The 21,349-nt window shown below is 46.0% G+C and overlaps 1 protein-coding gene across 4 annotated transcripts in view; it reads left to right on the top strand.

Annotated features, from left to right (window-relative positions):
- Positions 1–21,349, top strand: part of Clec16a (C-type lectin domain containing 16A) — a 195,537-nt gene that overhangs the window by 84,325 nt on the left and 89,863 nt on the right. For all 4 annotated transcript variants that reach the window (XM_051181415.1, XM_051181417.1, XM_051181418.1 and 1 more), the window contains exon 18: positions 4,972–5,092. In XM_051181415.1, coding sequence (XP_051037372.1) covers positions 4,972–5,092 — 121 coding nt within the window. The remainder of the gene's footprint in view (positions 1–4,971; positions 5,093–21,349) is intronic.

The raw sequence follows: 21,349 nt of genomic DNA on the forward strand, positions 1-21,349 counted from the left end.
CACAGTATTTTATCTCCTGCGTAAGATCTCGGTTTCTTTCTTAGAAAGCAGCACTGCCTTTTCCTAGAAAATCATTCCCTGGAGACATGACTATGAATAGATCATTTAGAGGCATTCATGACAGCTCCCCAGCTGACTATCACATCTCCTCCCTTGGTCTGCTTGTGGCCAGAGCAGCAGAGGGGTTTCACTTCAGGATTTCAGGAAGCGCATAAAGTGGTGTGTGCCTCAGACAAGAGGTCTCTGTAGCCTCCTCCCCCCTGCTGGTGCTTTAACCACATGCTTAGGGGCAACAGAGGAAGTGGGGACCTTGTATCTTTAAGCAGCACACATTCCCAGTCCCCAGAGAAAACCACAGGCTCCTGCAAGTTGTCCTCTGACCTCCACGTGACCATAATATAAATTGTTTGTTTGTTTGTTTGTTTTTAGTGTAAGACCAAAAATATCAAAAATGTCCCTGGGTCATGCCAACCATGTTGAAATAAAATTCTCAGAGTTCTTGGGGTGCAGGGAGAATGAGTAAATCAGAACTTGGGATTTGGGCTCTCCCCACTCATGTAGGCTAAAAAAGAATATAAGTGCATGAGTCAGGCCCACAGGGGTTAAGCCCTATTCTGTGTAAACTTGGAAGCATTGTTTAACCTCCCTGAGCCTAAAGTTCCTCCTGTGCCCCCTCAGCTTTTGCCTGAAGTAGCTGATAGTGTGGCAGGTAGTAAACCCTAAAAGAATATGGGTGGAACAAAGGTAGCATATGCTGGTGCCTAAGATGAGCAAGAGGCTTTACTCACAGAGTGCTAAACTTAATATAATGCAGAGGAAAAGAGCCAGCAGGGGGCTCTAGCAAATACTAAAATCTGAATTGAAGCACCAGTCATCTTCATATGCTATCTGGGAAGCCAGTGTAAAACAGAGGTCCTTGTGCTAGGGATGGAATCAGGGCTGTGGACATGATCAGCAAGTGTTTCTGCCTTTTCTAAATTTTGTGTCTCATTAAGTTGCCCATGCTGGCTTCAAATTTACAGTCCTCCTACCTCAGCCTCCCAGATATCTGGGTTTATAAATGATCCCCCACGTTCTGTTTCCATTTTCCCTGTAAAGGATAGCAGTTTTTGTGTCTGTCACTGTTGACCTTGAGGAAATGGGATACTTTACTCCATTCTTTGGGTTGTGGGTTACACATTAAAGAAAACTCAGTCATATCTCAACATTTTGAAAGGAAGGAAAGTTTTTTCCACAATTTCAACACTTGGAGACATTGTTTTTGCTTTTCCCATCTTTGTCTATAACTAATCCTCTGATGATGGCATGGGGTATCTTTGCCATGGTCTCACTTTCATCTTGTTTCTCTTCTCTTTGTTGTAGTATGAATTTTCCTGTTGTGATAGTGTCTTTGAAGCCTCTTGCATGCTACTGGTGACATCACCCCCAGCCCACAATGGAGGATTTTTTTTTTTTCTTTTATCTTGTAGACAGGGTCTCATGTAGTTCAGACTGGCCTTGAACTCACTTTACAGCCAAGGGTGGTCTTGAACTCCCGATACTCCTTCCCCTACAGCCCAAGGATAAGGCATGTGCCACCACAGCTGTCTGATAATTTTATAAGCAATTTCCCAGGAGACTTTTGCCACAATTCCCATAGATGTTTAATAGTCAGATTGGGTGCTTCCACTATGTTCCACTCTTTTCAGCCAAACGGTAAGAGCTGCTTCATGGACACAGTGTTTTCTTTCTTTTGAATTGTTTCTCTAGGAGAAGTTCCCAGAAGCAGAATTTCTGATTCAAAGAGTATGGATGTTTTTTATACATCTCTAACATCACTGTGTAGCTTTCCCTCTGGCTGGATCCACATCAAACTGCTTCAATCCTGTTTTCAGGGTGATTGATTTCTACAGCTGTTTCCGCAACCTTGGTGGCTTCTAACCTTAATGACTGTCACCTAAGCCCAGCATCTTGCAAATATGCCAAGGAAGTTGCTAGAGGTGAACTAAGTGCTTGTTCCAGGGCCAGCCCAAGGCTCAGACTTTCACTTGTGCCATGGTGCACCCTCACTGGGGACTCACCATGCACCCCTCCCCAGAGCTCTAGCCTCAGAGAATTCATTTGCTCATTCAGCCCCAGTCCAAACTGAGACCCTTCTGACTCTAGACCTTCCTCTCCAAAGCCTCTGGATGGCCTGGTTCTCCAGATGCTGAATGTGACTAAGGTTCCAGACTCATGGAAGCTGAGAAATAAAGTTTCTTCTTCATGGTAGAGCTCAGTCAACTGCCTTCCCTTTTGAAATGTGATCATCTGCCTTTCAGGATCTGAAACAGTAATTGTTTCTTACTCCTTTTGGTTATGACTTCAAATTTTTATGTCATAATTTAGCAAAGAATAGAAGATCACTTGATAAAAATTGGGTCCCAAGCCCTGAATCTTTTGAAGGCCAAGGAATGTGGTCAGAAGAACATAGGCTTTGGAGTTACCCTGGGCAGCCAGCCTAACAGCCCTAGGCTCCAGTTCTCTGTTTGTCAGATGGGAGTCACACTGGGTCATTAAGAGGTTCAAATGGGCTGGGCATGGTGATGCACACCTTTAATCCCAATATTTGGGAGGCAGAAACAGATGAGTCTCTGAGTTCAAGGCCAACCTGGTCTACAGAGTGAGTTCCAGGACAGCCAGGACTACATAGAGAGACCTTGTCTATAGATAGATAGATAGATAGATAGATAGATAGATAGATAGATAGATAGATAGATGAGATGAGATGATGCCCATGGGCCCACACAGTGCTCAAAGGTTTTGAGTGGTAAGAGGGAGCTGTTAATGTCTCCAGGGTGGTCACATGAAGTGGCCATGGCAAGGGACAGCACCTTGGGAGCCCATTCTTGCAATGAGAAACAGCCTGCCCTGTGGGACTCACCTCTTCCTGTTGGACGTGGGCTTCTTGTATATGTGGTTTTCCCTTGAAAGTTGCTATTTGAAATGGTATTTTTATTTGTATTCCTGTGAATATCTTCCATTCAATATTTGTAGAGGGAAAGCAGATGTTTTACCAAAGGCCCACATTAAGAGCCAAATTCCCAACTCATAGACTCCTTGGAAAGCCTCAGTCTTCCAAGGGATGGGCTACAGAAAGCAGCATGTGTTTCTATTTTCCCATCTCATCCATGGCCCTGCTGGGTCTTTGCCATCAGAACCCTGTAAGCAATGATCTTGGCACAGTCTTAATCTTGCCCATGACTGGGACATGCCTGCAGTAGCGCCCCCCCCTTTTTTTTTTTCCTTCTCATCCCTAAATTGTAACTACTTACTTGAGAATTTACAGTGTCAGATAATCCCAGTGACATCCCTCCCCCACTTCACATCTTATTGCTCTTTGTTCTGGATTGTATTTCCTGGTGTACTAGGCTGTGTGTTCCTGATATTACAGAGGTTCAGCTCAGCCTCTTAGCAACTGTGTGGGCCAAGCTCACTCTGCCTCTGAGCACCCCCATTCTTGCTCCTGTAGTCTTAAATTTACAATGCAGAGCCCCTAAACCCCAGCACATAGTAAGTGCTTACTAGTTAGGAGCTCTTGATTTTTAATAGAGCCATGCCTGTTTCTTCCAGTTGGGATAGATGTCTCTATTTAAAATATGCTAAGGACATTCAGGTTGGAGCCTCATGGCTCCCCAGCCATCACAATGGGAAAGCTGCCTTTGTCCTGTACTCCTACTTTATTCAGAAGGCTATGTTCCTTCAGATGAGACCAGGGCTGTAGAGTTTTCTTGAAGTTTCTACGGGGGGGGCCGCCCCCAGCGGGGCCGGGGGGGGGGGGGGGCTAACAAAGTCACCAGGGCACCCCCAGCCCTGTGAGGCAGATTTGTCTCCTCTTTTTCCTTGAAAGTTTCTCGTGTAAAAGGATCTGCCTGCATTTAAGGCAGGACTGTCACCACTGACCAAAACGGGACACTGTGTGAAGCCACATAGCTAATCAAAGATACACCAGGGTGCAGTGCCCTTCCAGCCCTGTGTAAGCTGTGCCTCCAGGAATTTGTCTTGGCCTGTGCTTAGTCAGACTTAAGGATACGAGTCTTATCCTCCGCAGTGGGGTGGAAGGCAATAACTTGCCCTGGGGCGGGTCATTTAAGCCACCACCAGCAGAGAGAGACTGGGACGGGGGGGGGGGGGGGGGGGGGGGGAGTACCCTGCCGTGTTTTCCCGTGTTTATGGGCTCTCTGGTGGCGGGAACCTTGTTTGTGGGCGGGGGGCGGGGGGGGGGGGGGGGGGTGACAAGGTGCTCCAGGCATGCCGAGGGGGAGAGCCCCCCGGGGGGGGGGAAAGGGTGTGGTGGGGGGGCCCCCTGCCCCCCCTAACATAAGCTGGGAAAGTCTGAGGGGTTCCCAAGGACACAAGGAACATTGGCCAGGTATCAGGCCTTACCTGTCTCTATCACACTCCTCTTCCTAAAGCCAAAGCCCAAGAAGTAGAAGACTTAAGATGGAAATGGAGTCTAGCCAGACCTAAAGCTTGCATGCATGTTACTCTCTTGTCTCGTGCCCACATTTACTTGATAGGACTGGCACACATGCTGCAGATTTCTATCTCCCAGCTCTACTAGCCCAGTTGGAACAGTTGGGCGGTCGTTGCCCTTCCTGGAAGTGCTGTCTCCCTTGAGTCTTAGCTATTTGCTGGCTGTGGAATGGGCAAGCTAACAGATAGGAGATGTGTGTTAAAAGTCACATGACCCTTGGAGACAGGTCCTGGCAAATGGCAAGTGCCTAGTGAAATGACATGGGCCTGTACCTGTTGTGGACCTGTTCAGGCTCCCCCAGCCTGAAGTGTCCTATTATTATGATAGCTACAGGTCACTATGCTTCAAGGCTGGCCTATGTTTTGTACCCCTTCTTCCTTTCCATTAACCAAGAGTCACCAAGAAATGCCTTCGTGCGGGGCACCTTTCCAAAATACCCCTGAAACCCCTCCCTCTCTGTTCTCTGCTCTATCCAGGCCATCCGGGTTTTCTTCATGCTGCGTTCCCTGTCACTGCAGCTGCGTGGAGAACCTGAGACCCAGTTGCCACTGACTCGGGAGGAGGACCTGATCAAAACAGATGATGTCTTGGATCTGAGTGAGTTGGCCATCTTGTCCTGTACCAGTAGGCCAAGGGATACAGGACACTGCTCTACTGAGTCACCTGCTGCAGGGGTGGGGGTGGGCCATGCTAAAAGGTCAGTGCTGGACAGCAAGAGGTCCAGCAAGAGTGGAACCCTCATTGACGGGATGAGAATGGCACTAGTCTTTCTGGTATTGTGAATTAAAGGGTTTCTGAGTCCAGTGGAAAAAGGGGTCTCTTGAATCCAAAAGGAAGCCTATAAAAAAACAAAATATCAAAATGAAAAGATACAACAAACCTCAAAACAAGCCACCAGTGTTTAGGTAAGAATGAGGGCTTTGCCAATCAGAAAGACATGTGCTCAACCTGTAACCCTGAACTGTATTGACCGTGGTCTTAATGAGGGTTTCTGTAGCTGGGATAAAACATCATGACCAACACCAACTTGGGTTTATTGAGCTTCCACATCATGTTCTCTCATCGAAGGAAGTCAGGGCAGGGACTCAAAGCAGGAACCTGGAGGCAGGAGCTGAAGCAGAAGCCATGGAGCAGTGGTACTTACTGGCTTGTTTGTTGCTCATGACTTGCTCAGTCTGCACCCTTATATAGCACAGCACTACCACAGTGGGCTTGGCCCTCCCCATTCAATCATTAATCATTAACTACCTGATAGTCAAGCCCATAGGTCCATCTTGTGAGGGAATTTTCTCAATTGAGGTTCCCTCTTCTCAAAAGATTTCAGCCCGTGTCAAGTTGATTTAAAAAAAAAAAAAAAAAAAAAAAAAAAAAAGTAAAGGCAGGGTGAGGGAGAGCAAATAACTAGGACACCATCATTCATTGCTTCAAATTTCCCTCTGTAACATAAGACAAATAATAAAAAAAAAAAATATTTTTGAGACAGAGTATCTCAAAATAGGCCACGCTGACCTTGGACTTGAAGTCACTTTGCCTGTTTCTCCATGGACATTTTGTAATTGAGATTTAAAAGAGATGGTGGTATTCCTAGATCTTTCACACTTACATGGCTTTCTCTTTCCTCCATTTGCCATGGGGCACAGGCACGCTAAAGGACACAGTTCTCTTCTGTGTTAGAGCACTCTGGTGCATTTGGAGTCTTTTTTTAAAGCTCTATTTTTCCCAACACTAAGGGAGGCAGAAGCAGGAGGATCTCTGTGAATTCAAGGCCAGCCTGGTGTACAAAATGAGTTTCAGGACAGCCAGAACTGTTACACAGAGAAACCCTATTTTTAATTATGTGTGTGTGCAGGAGATGAAGTAGGAATAATGAGTGCAGGTGTCCTGGAGACTAGAGGTATCAGATCCCTTGGAGTTATCAGCATGAGCCACCTTGTTGGTGCTGGGAACTGAACTTGGGTCCTCTGTAAGAGTAGCAAGCCTTCCTAACTGCCGAGCCATCTCTCCAGCCCTGTGTTAGGAGTCTTTAAGAAACAGAAAACCCAACCCACCCACATAATTGAAAGAGGAAGGGAGCTATATAAAATAAATTCCTCCACCTTCAGTGTACATAGTTCAGTGAGTTTTAAGAAAACTTGAGCTGTGTAACCAGCTCTCATGACTAAACTGTTAAGTGTTAACTTTCAAACCAGCTCTGCCTTACTCTTTCTTATCTACCACAGCCTCCTGTTTCCCATTGAAAAAAGAGGGTGGTTGCTGTGCATTGTGGCACATGCCTTTAGTCCCAGCACTGCAGCAGGCAGCAGATCTCTAAGTTCGAGACCACCCTTGTCTAAAGAACAAGTTCTAGGACAAAGGCTACACAAAGAAACCCCATCTCATGGGGGAATGGGGTGATTGCAGGTAGAGAACTCTTGGAAAGCCTTGTCTTGCATACACAAGGCTCCAGCTCCTATCCTTACTACCCAAGGAAGAAAAGGACAGGTCTTACTTTAATGACTGGGTGAAAGATGCCATGGAAGCCACAGCCACAACCTAACTCCTAACTGGAGAAGCTAGTAGCTTAGCACCCACCCCTGCTGCAGAGTGTCAGGGCACCCAGCATGTGGGCACCTCTCACTGAGTGACCAAGATGTAGGTAGAAGAGTACCTTACTGGCTCATTTTTCTTCTCCTGGCATTTCTCTTGTTTGTGCTTTCATCTTCCCATTTGTTAGAGAAATAAAGAAATTATGACCCTCTTTGACCTTTCACCCTGAAAAACAGCCACAGTGATTTTTGTAAGGCTAGAATTGATCGAGGACCAGTCTTTCCCTGATTTGATCCATGCAGAGAGGGAGACCGCTCCCTTCAGTGTTATATCCGTGAAATGGAATTAAATTTTATGCTGGGAATTCAAATTTCTTCATCCCACTGAGATAAGGGTTAAAAGTATTTCACTTATCAATCTTAATTGATTAGTTACTAGTTGAGATCACTTAACTGAGCCTTTTTAGGTAGTTGGCCATTAAGAAAGTAATGGCTGGCTAGCTTTACCCATCCTGACTACAAATTATGTCTCTTGCTTAAAAAAAAAAAAAAAAAAAATGGCATTCAAAAAACTATGAGCAGTAAGGATTAAAAATCCTGGAGCTGGCTTTTGTTGTTGTTGTTTCTCTGTTTAAAATTGTTTTGGTGTTTGTAATATTGAAGATCATCATACTTCAAAGTACACAGATGATTTCTATAAAGCTGACCCTGGAGTAGTAGGGTGACAGAAGTCTGGCATGTTTCTGTCTTCATGACAAGCTCAGAAGTTGATTCTAGGAGAGAGGTTTGGAATTGGTGCACCATTATCTCCCATGCTGGTAGGTCTGGTAGACTTAAAGAAATGCCGACTCTACACAACAGGAAGTATGACAATAACATGTACTTATTGACCTTGTTGCTCTGATAAAAACACAGCCTTGGAGAATTCATCTGCTGACCAGTACTGGGTCTTTGGCCGATATCATACTAAAGATAGCTTCCACCCAGGACAGCAAAGGTGTGGTCACATTCTGGGAAGAAGTACACTGGCTCTGCTCTAATTGAAGCCCCCTTTGTTCTTCTGAATAGGAGATTGGCATGGGGCAGAGCTGTTTGCAGGATAGGCTGTATCTGCTGAGTAAAGGAGGAGAGAAGAACAGAGAAGAAAAGAGACTTTGGGGGAGGGGGGGGATAGCTTTCTTGATCAGCAACCTCCAGGCCTCAGCCTCATAGTTACTGAGTTTGTATCCTCTGCCCAAGTCTTTCCTTTTAAAATGTGCCTGCACCCAGTACACATTAATTGTTATGGCTTTTCAACCGTAAGTTCTTCATAAGTTCTTTCAACCATAAGTTCTGAAGTTTTGTTCTTAGTTGACTGAGTAGTCACCATTTTGCAAATCCCAAGACTCTGGAGAACTGGCTCCTGTTTGGGGTTAGAAGTAGAGCTGCATTCCTCTGCTCTTAGCCTGCCCTACTAACACCATAGGCAGCCCCTGGTAGAGCCAGAAGGCAGCCACAGTAGTATATGCTGTGTCATAAATGGACACTGTACATATCAGGAAAATAGGTGGGGTGTGACCACCACAAGAGAGGGTATCTAGAAAACCCCCATCTGCTGTGCCCTACTAGGTGAGAGTAGTGAACATACAAGCACAAAGCGGGCTTTCCAAGCAACCCCCCACCTCATCTCAGGAGATGATAACTGCTCAACTCAGCATCACAGAGCAAAAATTTGACGGCTGCTATGCCAAGTGCTTTGAGAGCAGGTAACAGCTACTTACCTGGCTGGAGGTCAGGGCAGCCAGCAGTCTGAGAGCTGCATGGGGATGTGGGTGTAGGAACCAGCCCAACCATATAGATGGCAACAGTGGTGGTGAGAGGCTGGAGAGGAAGCCTTGCAGGTCCTGTAGGCAGAGCCTATCCTCAGGTAAGGCAGGGAGGTTTATAAAGCTGACTGACTTGATTGTGTCATAGAAAGCCTCTCTGGCCTCAGTGTGAAGTGTTGGTTTGTGGCTCAAAAGCTACAACAGGGTGACTGAGCCCACAGAGCTTTCCTGAAGAGTCTAGGTCCACAAGGTTCTCCCACATGTGGCTCGCATGCCTGGTGCCCCATGAAATGTCCTTTCACTTTGCCCTATTTTTGGCCTGGATGCAGAGGTGTATTATTGCAGAGGGACCAGTACCATTGGATCCAGATTGTTCTCTGGAACCCACAAAGGGGGGCTGTTTTATTTGTCCTCATGTCTTGGCCCAGCAGGCTGCTATGGCCCTTCCCGCTCCTATCCTGGCTGCTTCTAGCCCAGGATCTTCTTTTTTAAGAGACATGACTGATAGTGTGGAAGAAGCCTCAGGTTCCAGAACATCCTCCTCAGCTCCTTCCCAACTATGTGGCCATAAAGGAATTGATTCACCTCTGAGCCTCAGTTCCCGCCTGGATAAAATGAGAACAGCAATGCTTCCCTCTGCAAGATGAGTAAAGGGGGATGCAGGGATTATGTATCACTGGCATTCAGGCAGTGATGTGGTAGAGTGTTAGCAAGAACATTTTGTGTTAGTTACTGACATTTAAAATATTTCCTAACTTCCTATTCCTTTTGAGTCTGAGAGGATCTGGCCAAGTGGAGTCTGCATCTGCCTGCCAGAAAGCGATTGGCCACCCCTTTCTGTATGGGTTACCCCTGTCCCTAGCTATGAGCTTTTCCTGAACTGTAAGCCTGTGCTCCCAGCAGCATCTCAGGATGCTTCTCTTGTTCTGAAGAGCACCTGGATCCATCCTCCCACAGAGCTAGCCAGTAGCCTGCTTGTCCCGTTGTTCACCATACCATCTTGCTGGCCAGTGCCTTGGGCTCATCTTGACCTCTTCTTTCTCTCACACTCCAATTCCATTGGCCAGTGCACCTCAGCTCTTCCTATCCAGTGTCAATGGGTCACCTATCTCCCTGCCCTATTCCAGCACCTGGGTTTGTATTGCTATTGTCTTTCACCTGGATTACTTCAGTCCACCTCTTGTTGTGTTATTTGCTCCTCTGTTGGGGCCTGCAGTTTCTTCTCTCAAAATGAAAGTCAAGTTGTGGCCTTCCCTCCCACTCTGAATACCAAGCAGAGCCTTTGGTGACCCTCAAATCAAGCTTCTCCTGGCATCAGCACCCTCTGTCTCCTGCTCTTGTATTGACACAACTGGTACATTCCAACATCAGCCTCACCCCTACCCGCCCCAAGTCCCACTTGTTTCCCAGAACAAGCATGCTGCAACAAAGTAAAGGCCCAGTGAAGCTCATGTCTCCCTGTCCTCAAAGTCTTAAGATCCAGCCCAAGTCACTCCTTTTATTCCTCTATTTACCGATGGCTATGAATATGACTATGGGAGTTGCACGATTTGTTTGTGTGATGCTAGGGCTTGAACCCAGGGCCTTGCACAATAGAGACCCTCTGTGGCTATCATAAAAGACCTTGCAGAGGATTCCCCCCTTGTTTCAACAGTTCCCCCATCTACTGGTTTTTTTTTCTAGTTCTCTTGCAGAGAGCTCTTAGGCCCAGTAAGCATGCCTGGCTATGCTTGTCTGAATTGCCTGGAGATTCATTTCCAGAAAAAGTATCATAAAACTCCCCAAGCAGGTTATGTGGTTTGATTGTAAGTCTTTAAAAATGTGAACTCATTGATTTGTCTTGCAAAGCCAATGACCATTTTGCAATCCTGTCTGTCAGTTCTCAAAAATTCTCGGTTGGCTTATTTTGCTGATGACCCAGGCATGACCATGTGCTTCATACTGGTAAAAACTGAGAAAATAGCACAATGGTAAGCATAGTGAAAAACAAAGGCAAACTGTAATATCTGTAATGCTGGGCTGGAGCAAGCTCAGTGGAAAAGCGTTTGCCTAGCATGTACAAGGCTCTCAGTTCCATGCTCATAACTGTAAAAACATAATTAATGTATTATACAAAATATGTAAGTAACCCTTTTAAAAATGAGAATGATTGCTTATCATGTGAGGACCTAGGTTCACTTATAATGAGTGAATGATAGTGAAAGCCAAGTGTGGTGTCATATGCATGTAATGTCCGGACTCAAGAAGCTAAGGCAGGAGGATTATTAGTTCAAGGTCAGCCATCACTACATAGGGAAACCCTAGCCCCCAAAGTAAGTAATAAAGTATCACAGAAAACATCTCCCCTCCAAAAAAAATGGGTCAGATACAGAAATACTATTCTTAGGTATTGTTCTTAGACTATTCAAGAACAACTAAAGACACCTGGTGGCCATCACCATGGATACATTTTGGGTTAAGAACATTTTAAGTGGTCTGGAGCCATTTAAGAGCATAGGACCTGAGTTCCATTTCCAGTACTTATGCCAGGTGGCTCACAACTGTCTATAATTCTAGCTCCAATAATCACACACCTCTGGCCTTCTGTACTTGCATACACGTACCCACATGCAGAAACATATACCTACATATAATCTGAAAACAACATTTAAAACCTTTCAATTGTAGCTTTAAATAAAGGATCTCCTGGCAGCTGGCTTTTGGAACCTGCATGTTGAAGCTGTGATTGGATAAGGTGACTGGAATCAGTGTTGTGTTTGCTGGGTGTGATAATGACCTTGTGGTTATGTGGGAGTGTGCTTGTTGTTAGCGAGGGAACCTCATATGTTTAAGAGTAAAGTGCCTGGTGCTTGCTGCTTTGGAGTGACTCAGAAAACAGCAGTGTATGCTTGTTGAGTCTAAGAGCAAACAAATATAGCCCTGCATTAAATCTTCTGAGTGAATGAAGGACACACATGTGTTTATTGTAGCCATCTTTAAACTTTTCTGGAAGTTTGAAATTTTTCAAAATAAAAGTTTAAGGGAGTGGTAAGATGGAAATTAGTGCTTTGAAAATTTAGCATTTAATAAACAGTGTATATTATATTCAGATACCAGGGCCCTGAGATTTGGGAAAGCCTGTGTGTGCATTTTAGCTAATATTGGGCAAATTAGTTCGCCCCTATGGACCTTTTCCTCCTTGGTAAATTGGGTTCTAACAGTGCCTGCTTCTTCATTCTGAAGGCTAAAAGAGATTCCCTTGGAAATCCTCTGTGTGAAGTACAATGAGCACGGACTGAGAATAAATACAGTCAGCATTCATGGCCTGGCAACATGTTGAGAGCTAAAGTAATGTCCTTACACTGTAGATGAACCTCTGTAGCATGGTGTCATTAGCACACACTGGGAAATGGAAGGAGTCATTCAGGCTTGTTAGTTAGAAGTTCCAGGGATGAGGGCACCTGCTGATTTGAGCAGAACTGCTGAGACCATAGTGGGGACTTCAGATCAGGCATCCCAGCTGCAGCCCCAGAGAATTGGTTTATTCAGGCACAGGCTTAAGTGGGCTGACACTGTTTTGTTTTGGTTTTGGATTTTTTTGTTGTTGTTTGTTTATTGTTTGCTTGTTTGTTGGTTGGTTGGTTGGTTTGGGTTTTTTTGTTTGTTGGTTAGTTGGTTGGTTAGTTTGGGTTTTTATTCTGGGGGGTGTTTTTTAGGTTTTTGTTTTGTTTCAAGACAAGGTTTCTCTGTAGCTTTGGAGCCTGTCCTGGAACTTGCTCTGTAGACCAGGCTTGTCTCTGACTCAGACACAGAGATCTGCCTGCATCTGCCTCCCAACTGCTAGGATTAAGGATGTGTGCCACTACCACCTGGCTGGGCTGACACTATTAACATGAAACCTAAGAGGTATGTGTAAACAGCATCTGGACAACTGGGTTGCCCAGGGGACTATGTTTGGTGGCTCTTGTGCTTACCCACCCTGGCCTATTCTTGCTCTTTAAAGGAGGACCCACACAGGTACTCCTTAGAAAAGCACCCTAATGGGTCTCCCTACCTTCCTATCACCTGACAGAACAGATGGTCTTAGAGTTATTCCTGACCCCACTTCCAATCCCATGATCAAAGGCTTATTCTCCAGCCTTGCAGCTATACCCTTCACCTCCCCAGTCCAGTCCTCTGTGCCTTTCCCCTGCCAGGATTGTGAGATGTCTGCGTCTGCCTGACAATATGTTGTGCATATGCCAACTGCCCATCTCTTGTCTTCTCCTGAATAGCATCTGGTCCTACTCCTCAAGTACACTTCAAATGAATTTGTACCTTCTACTTAGTGTCTTCTGGTACCAAGCACAACACCTCAGGAAAGGCTGGCAGAATTGTACCAAATCGGGCTTTAGCAGCAGCTTGAATTATGTAAAAGCATGGGAAGTTACATTAACATGAAAGTGTCACTTCCAAGTGTTGTCTCTCATTTAAGCCCAATGAAGGTTGCATTATGGACTGACATTTGGTCCTAGTTATCTGGGTTTAAATCATAAGGTTGCTGGTTGACACACACCCTAATCTAGTAAAATATCTCAAGAATCTTATACCCTCCTGGCAGTTTCTTTAAAAAAAAAAAAAGAAAAGAAAAGAAAAGGTTTGTTTTCATTTCAGCAGTTGAGTAACTCCAAATCATTTTCTTCAAGGGCTAAAATCAATACCCTCCTCTCCTTCACCTCTCTTTCCTCCCACTTCACTCCCCCCTCCCTCCCTCCATACCGCCTTCTCTTTTTCTCCTTCATCCTTACTCTGCTTTGAAACTGAATCTCTGACCTGGATGGATCAGGGGGAAAAGACAGATTTGAGTTAAACCCATCCTCTGAGGAAATGGAGACTCAGGATTAGCGCCATTTCCCCTCTCTATGAATTAGACTTCTCCTCTGTATACTTGATGAATAATGTTGCTGGCCACTTTTCAGAAATGAAGTCGAAATATGGAGAAATGAAATTTGTATCTTATAAACTGACTGGAAATGTGATTATAATACAGCTGTCAGTTTTGTTCAAGTGGAAAATTTCTAAGTAAATCCAATTGCAGCATTATTTGGTTCCTTTAAAGCAGGGTGATGTAGCTGTTTCCTGCGTATTGATTATTTGATTGGTACCTGTCTGCTGGGCCTATTTTTTTCTCAGTAGCACTCATTGATGTGGTTTAATGTATATTCCTGTAATCTTTCCCTGTTTTATAAACTTACAATCATAATTGAGCTACATTAGAGAGACATGTTCTGCTGAGATCACAAGGTCGCCTAACAACTGTGCCCTCTTTGGTTGGCTGTGGATTGAAGTGGATCTAGAACAGTTCTGACCAAGACAAAAGCTAGGAGGCGGCTTTCCAGATAGTAGCTTGTGCATGGGGCTGAGGCTTTGGGACTCTGCCCTTCTTTCTCTATAAAATCATCGTTTCTACGGAAGACACTCTGCAGATTGAAGCTATTTCCCAAAACCCTGTCTGTGCCATGCATTTGAACATGAGCCACAACTGACTTCTCAAACAAAAGAGGAGGGAAGTGGTTTAAAGTTAGTTGCGCAAAGAACCATGGTATCTGAGGTCTACTGAAATCCTTGGGAACTGGGTGGGTTTTGGACACTTCCACTGGCAGGGCTGGTGTTTCCAGTGCCTGTCTTGGCATCCTAAGGCATATTCCATGACCTTTCTACCTCAGACTCCTTGCAGCTATGTTCAGGAGGCTGTTGGGGAGGGTAAGATGTTGCTGACAGAACTGAGCAGTCCTGACATGGTCTCATAGAGCCCAGTCCATAGGCACCAGCCAAGACGCTGTGAGACCAGCCAGTCATAAACTGGCTTCAGTTTTTCCCAAGCCCACGTCCCCATAAAGCCCACTGCTAGCTCTCCTTGTCCAGGCTGAAATCCCTCTGTAGCCTTGTTCCTCACTGTCTCTCATCTCTGCACCAAAGTGCTCAGGAAATTGGCCAGTTCAGGCAGCAGGTGGTAAAAAGCCTGACCCTTCTCACTACCCACAGCTCCTCCACTCTTATTGTAACTCAGAGCACAAGTCTTTGAAGAGGAAGCTCCTTTACTTCTCTGTCCCGCGCTACCGTCTCGCCAGCAAGAACGACGCGGCACACTCAGGATCCTTCTGCAGTAAAGCTTTAATGCATCTTGAGAGGGAGAGCATAAGCTTACAGAGCGGAGACACCAAACATCCAAAACCCAACCCTTATATAGGTTTACAACCTTCGCCTCGGATGTGTCACCTCCTGATTGGCTGCAGCCCATAGGCCCATATGACGCCACAGGAGAGGCAGAGCCCAAGGGATGGAAAGTTACCCAGCGCCTGTGCACTAGCTTGTTTACCATTCAGTGCCTGCCGGATGCAGGCGCCATCTTGTAATGGAGAATGCAGGGACGGCTCCCTACACTTCTCTACAACAGACATCAGAAGCTTTTATGGCCACTGGCTTCCTGTCTTGGAGTCTTTTTCTGCAAGGCATTATCTGCGTGTGTAGCGCCCTGACTGTCCTTTCTAATGCCGGCTAAACATCCACAGTTCTGTGGTGCTGGCTCTTCAGTGGTCCTTGAGCCACACACTGAAGCCAGCCTCGTTGACAACATCTGGCTGACAGGAGGAAGGGACCATAGTGAAAGTTCCCATAGGAAATAGGAATCTTTAGGAGACCCTGGCTGAGGGTTAATGTTGAGTTTCAAGACATCCCTTGCAATGGCCTGCCCAGCGATGCTGTCTGGGACTGTGTCCACACAGGACTCTAGACCCTGTAGTTGCTACCTTGCTGCCTACCACATGCCTGCTTTCCCTTCTAGTCCAAGAGAGGGATCACACAAGATCTAGTAACAGCCCCTTGCCTCAGGAAGGAGGATTGGTGGAGCACATGAAGCAAATCTCTGCGTATACGGAAGCAGCAACATATGCCATGACTTTTATGAAGGTCTAAGTCAGGAGAGGGCTGCCTCCATGTGCCTCTCCTCTCCCTACCCAGGAAGCCACCTACCACTTTCCCCAGCATCTAGCTTGCTGACTGGCCCCAAACTGCTTTTAGCCTGTCCTCATTCTAGCCCATTCCACTCTTTATTTTCTCCTAGGAAGATGGCTTCTGTTTAGTTTAGGCAAAGTACTTAAAAATGCTGCCTCCCAGGATCCTAAATCCATACCAAGTAGGAAGACACTAGAATACCATGGGGTAGCTAGCTATTAGAATCTCTTTTAAAGAACGAAGAATGGATGTTCTCACCTAGGACTTAAGAACTCCCAGGTGATGCTTTCTAAAGTCCTAGTGACTGGCATAATGTGTGGCAGACATGTTCAATATTTTTTTGCTCTAGTAAGTTTTTAAGGAATGTCTGCAGAGTTGGAGATGTAGTTCAGTTAGTAGTGTGCATGTAATGCACAAAGCTACGAATCAGTCCCTATCCTCCTACCTCTCCCGTGTCCCCACTCTGTGCTCAGGGCTTCTTCCAGACAGAGAGACCCATGCTTACCCAACATGCAAGCTTCTTTCTCTGAAGGTACCTACGTGTACCCTCAGAACTTGGGACATGGAAACAGGATAGTCATGACAGGAAACTGTGTCTGAGAGCTGAGAGCAAGAGAAATAGACAGAATACTGGGCTTAAATTGTCATTTCTACTCTGACTTTCCTGGAAATAGAAGTGACTGTTGTTTTCCAAATTATCCTCATGTGCAGAGCTGCTGTGTGGCATGGAGTCCATCTCTGACCCTGTGAGCCAGGGTAGGACAGGTGAGGGGAAGGCCACCAGTTCTGAGTTAGGCAGAGCTGCAGGGGAGCTTCAGCCAGTGCTGACTCTTACCACCACCTGTAACTTCAAACCCTGAGCCAAGCTCCTTTCACTTGCTCTAGGGCAAAGCCTTGACATCTGTATGCCTTCTGAAAGATTCCATTGCATTGCCTATATTGGGAACCATGGTATTAGGCGGAGCGAAGAAGGTTTTGGAACCTAACACTTAGTCTTTGCTGCTTTCTATGAATTGCACTTCCCTCTGGAAGTTCTCTTTATCTACTTGCCAATCAGCCAGATGTCAGCAGGGAATTGGCTCTGGGTCAGGGAAGCAGCTCTGTCTGTCTAGGTCCTGAAATTTATTTTCAGAGTGGAGAAGATATGCTGTCTAACTCCTCATTGTGTGATCTCAGTGACCTTGACACTGTTCTAACTGCAGGTAGTTCCTGCACTCCACAGAGGAGGAGAGGGCTTGCATGTTAGGGGCAGCATGGGTTTCTCTTCCTGTAAGTAGCCTGGAGACACTCAGAAGAGGTAGGAGAAGACATGTTTCCACTGCCCAGCTCCTTCAGTTGGATATGGACAGCTAGGCAGCCCGGACACAGTCAGCCAGCCATGCCCTCTCCCTCCCCATCATAACTGCTTGTATGCAGTTGGGATTGTGTAAAGTAACCACACACAGCTTGCCAGCCATGATCAAGAATAAGTCTACTAGCCTCACTCAAGGCCTCGGGTGCCTTACCTGAAGGAGAAGGGTTTTGGAGATGGGTTGGTTGCTTTTCTCAAGCTTCCTGCTGACCCTTGGTCCCATATGTAAACACTCAGACAGTGCTGAATCCAAAGAGCCCTGCAGCCGGCATACAAGAATCCTCAGGCAAGCTGTGCTTGGCCTTGGTTAAAATCAATTCACCTGACTCTTCATGAGGTTCCCTTCCACAATGCACAGCTGTGTGCAACAAGGAAACCACAGCCTGCTCCATTTTAGACACAATAGTGAAAATTCTCCAGGAGCTAACAGACTATGCAGGCTGGAGCCAGACAGCCAGACCAGGGAAACTGACCTGCCCTCCCCTGCTTCTCCAAATCATCTGCTTAGAATTAAGAACTCAGCATTCCCATCCCTTCTTCCAGTCTACATCCCAGGCTCCCCTTAGAGACCATCAGTTTGTATCCCAGGTTAGGCAAACCTTTCTTCCCTCCCTGACAAATCCTCATGCAGAACAACCCCCCCCCCATAACTTCCTGGATATTCATCTTGGTACATCCAAATTATCTCTTGCATTCTTTACTTTTCATTACCCAGAGTCAGCCCTTTGCATTGTACAATATGCTTTGCATTTTTCTAAATGCAGTCGGGGTTTTCCAGAGCTGTGCAAAGCCAGGAAATAAAGCATACCATTTAAATGACCCCTGTTAACCTTTAGCCTTTAGGTGGCTTCTCATAAAACTCACTTCTCTCCCAGCTCTGCTCTATGTTCTCCAATGCAGGGAGCCTGGTGAAGAGCCTACAGCTTTCTTTGTCTCCTAACCTAGATGTCTTCCTCCTGTGATTCTCCCATACTAGACTCTCGTAGATGTCAGAGGCAGAAATGTGAACCTCAAGAAGTATACAGCAGGAGGTTTTGAGTTAGATTTATGCGGCCCTGTTACTGGTATTTCCTGAGGTCTCCTAGTCCCCTGGCTTCAGCTGCTTCCCTTCCTACCCTCTTGCTGTGTGAAACAGTAATGATCACAGATACTGCCATCCTACTTACATTTTCCTAGGGCCAGACACTGCTAGCAGTATTTGAGACAGCTTAACTCATTGAACACTACAAGCTGGCCATCCTCACCTTTTACAGATGAGCATGCTAAAACAGAGAAGCTCAAGATTCTGTAGCCTCTCAATGTCATGCTGTGCTGGAGGAGGGGAGGAAGTACTTTGCACAAATCAGCACAGCACTTAGGCTATGGGCTCTGGACTAGGACTCCCCTATCCTCTCTCTGTTCATGAGCTAATGAGTCATCCATCTATCATTGGCTAAGTTGTGAATCTGGGCCAGGTATCAGAGACAACAGAAAACTCACCAGTCCAGCCCTCCTTTAGGCAGCTAGTGGCATTGAGTAGAGGAAAGACCCATCCAAAGATGGGTTTGGATACCTCAGGAAAGATAGGGAATAGTATGTTGAACCTTTGCCAGGGAATGGAACAAGAACTGACTGAGAGCCTGAATTCTTGAACTCAGTATGTTATTACGATTGTTTACCAGGCAAGCAGCCCTGGTGAGGGCCTGCAGGCACGGAGCCATCCAAAATCAAGTCTCCAAGGATATGTGACTGGTGTCACTAGTCCAATCCACAATAGCAGGTGGTGTGCGTTGGATTCTGGTGGCTGCCCTATCAAATTTATGCAAACTCAGGTACCCTGCAGCTCTGAGGTCCCAAGAACAGTGTGGCTTTCACTAGGCTCAAATCCCAGCATCGTTTCTTCCTGAGAGTGCTAGGAGAGAACCTGCTCTCTTTCCTTTCCTAGATTCTAGAGTCTATTCCTTCCACCTTCAGACCCAACAGTGGGGCGTTTCCCTTCTCTAACCACTCCATCCCCATCTTCTGCCTTGATGTTCCACTCTTAAGGATTTCTTCTAATTATATTTTTAGGAACTATTATTCTGTCTTGCAGGGATGTAGAAACTGACAGCTTTCAGGGATGTCAGAGGCTCTGTGACATACTGCACCTGAGGAGCCCCCTGAGAATGGATGGCAGATGAACAAAAAGGATATTACCTATAAGATTCTCTGGGGTTATGTGACCTTGGCTTCGCCTTAACCAGAACTTTGGCAGATGACCTCTTGTTGGACTGAGGTCTCCCCCAACAGGCTCTGGGGTCTCAGAAGCAGCAAGAGCCTTTGCTCTAGACTCCTCTGCCTTGCAGTTCCCAGCTGTAACTCTTCTCTTGACTCCTTCCTCCCACTGTACTCCCCCTGGGATGCCTTTGCCCACCCTCAGGCTTAACCACTCAGCCCCACCTTGCCTTCTTGTCTGTCTTTGTCACCCGATCCCGATCTCTACTCCTCACATGCTTCCTGTGACCTGGGTTCTCTCAGGTGGCTCCTCCCACTTCTCCAAAACTCCCCCTTGCTTTTTGCCCTTTGTGAAAGGCTTAAATCTCATCTTCCATGGCCATCTAACCTTCCCAGACCAGACATTCAGGTCTTCTAGCTATAGGGCTGGCTAGCTACAGGGCTGAACACTATTTTCCTTCTCATGCTCTCAAACCTAAGCCAGCAGTCCAGAGCCAGAGGCCAGTGGAGCTTTGTGAGTCGAAATGGGGCAGGCAGAATTTTAACCAAAATCCACGTCCAGGAAAGGATTAGAGTTCCAATAATTCATGGCTCTGCTGCAGAATGCTAGTGTCTGACTCAAGTGGCCAGAATTTAAAGTGAAATTCAATGTGGCAGGACATTTTGGCTTTTTGTTTCTCAAGAAATTGTTGATCATAATAAAGCATTCTGATTTAAGCCTTAAGTGCGTGTACACAGATGGAAAGTTTGCCAAGTTCTATAAACATCTCCCTCAATATTGACAGCTTTTTTTTTTTAAATCCACACTTACCTTAGAAACTAGCCTGTCTCTCTCTCTCTCTCTCTCTCTCTCTCTCTCTCTCTCTCTCTCTCACACACACACACACACACACACACACACACACACACACACACACACACACACGGAGGAAGGAACTCAGTTGTTAAAGTACTTGCCATGTGCCTGTGAAGACCTTAATTTGGATTTTACGAGTGTGTAAAAAACAAGTACAGTGGTGCATGGTTTTGGGGATAGGAGGCAGCATGATGTTTGGGGTCAGCCACTTTAACCAAACTGGTAACAGGTTCATTGGGAAACCTTGTCTCAAAAGGTAAGGTAGAAAAGCAGTTGAGGAATGTCAATCTCTACACATGTGTACACAAACCCAGATCCACTTAGTAATGGTTACTCTGCTGTGTAGGGCTAGGCTAGAGCTCTTTGGGGCAGTCTAGAGACTGCCACATCCCCATAGGCTGCCCCTTCCCAGGAAACCCAAGTCCAGGATTTCACTTTCCTTCCTGCTGTGAAGAAAGTATAGCTTTTTGAAAACAAGTGTCAGTCTGACCCCAACACTAGAGCAGCTAAGGGTTGAGGGGCCTAGAGGTACATGTGTTTAACATGTTCAAAGTCCTGAATCAGGCCTTAGCACCAAACAATTGGGGAATACTTGGGAATTAAAAGTGAGAGTTGAGCCAGCTGGAGGTGTAATCCCAGCACTCAGGAGGCCAGCCTGGGCTACAGAGTGGGTTCCAGGACAGCCAAGAATGTGCAGAAAAACCAAGACCAAAAAAAAAAAAAAAAAAAAAAAAAAAAAAAAAGTGAGACTTGACAAGGTTAAGTCGCAGTGGGCTTGTTGGTAAACTGGAGAATGAAGTGTGTGTAAGGGCAGCCAAGGGCTCTGGGACAACAAGCAGGCCCACTTCTATGCCATCTCGGTATAGCCTTCCCTCCCTCCTGACAGGAAAGGGATGCTTTCTTCTAAGACCGGAATCAGTGGCCCCTCATAGCCCAGCTATAAAGATCCAACTGCCATATTTACTGAATCCATATTGTAGTTTTGCCTTCTGGTTGTATGTAGACAGGAGATTATATTTAGCACTGCAGATTGTCAGAGGTAGACAGCTTGCTACGTATTCATGACTCCCCACCCAGTTAAAGACAAACTTGGGGATACAGCCAAGTTGGAACTCTTTCTCCAACTGAACTTTTTGTTTGTACTTCCTGCCC

This window comes from Phodopus roborovskii, unplaced genomic scaffold, assembly GCF_943737965.1.
Source record: "Phodopus roborovskii unplaced genomic scaffold, PHOROB, whole genome shotgun sequence".
Taxonomy (NCBI): Eukaryota; Metazoa; Chordata; class Mammalia; order Rodentia; family Cricetidae; genus Phodopus; species Phodopus roborovskii.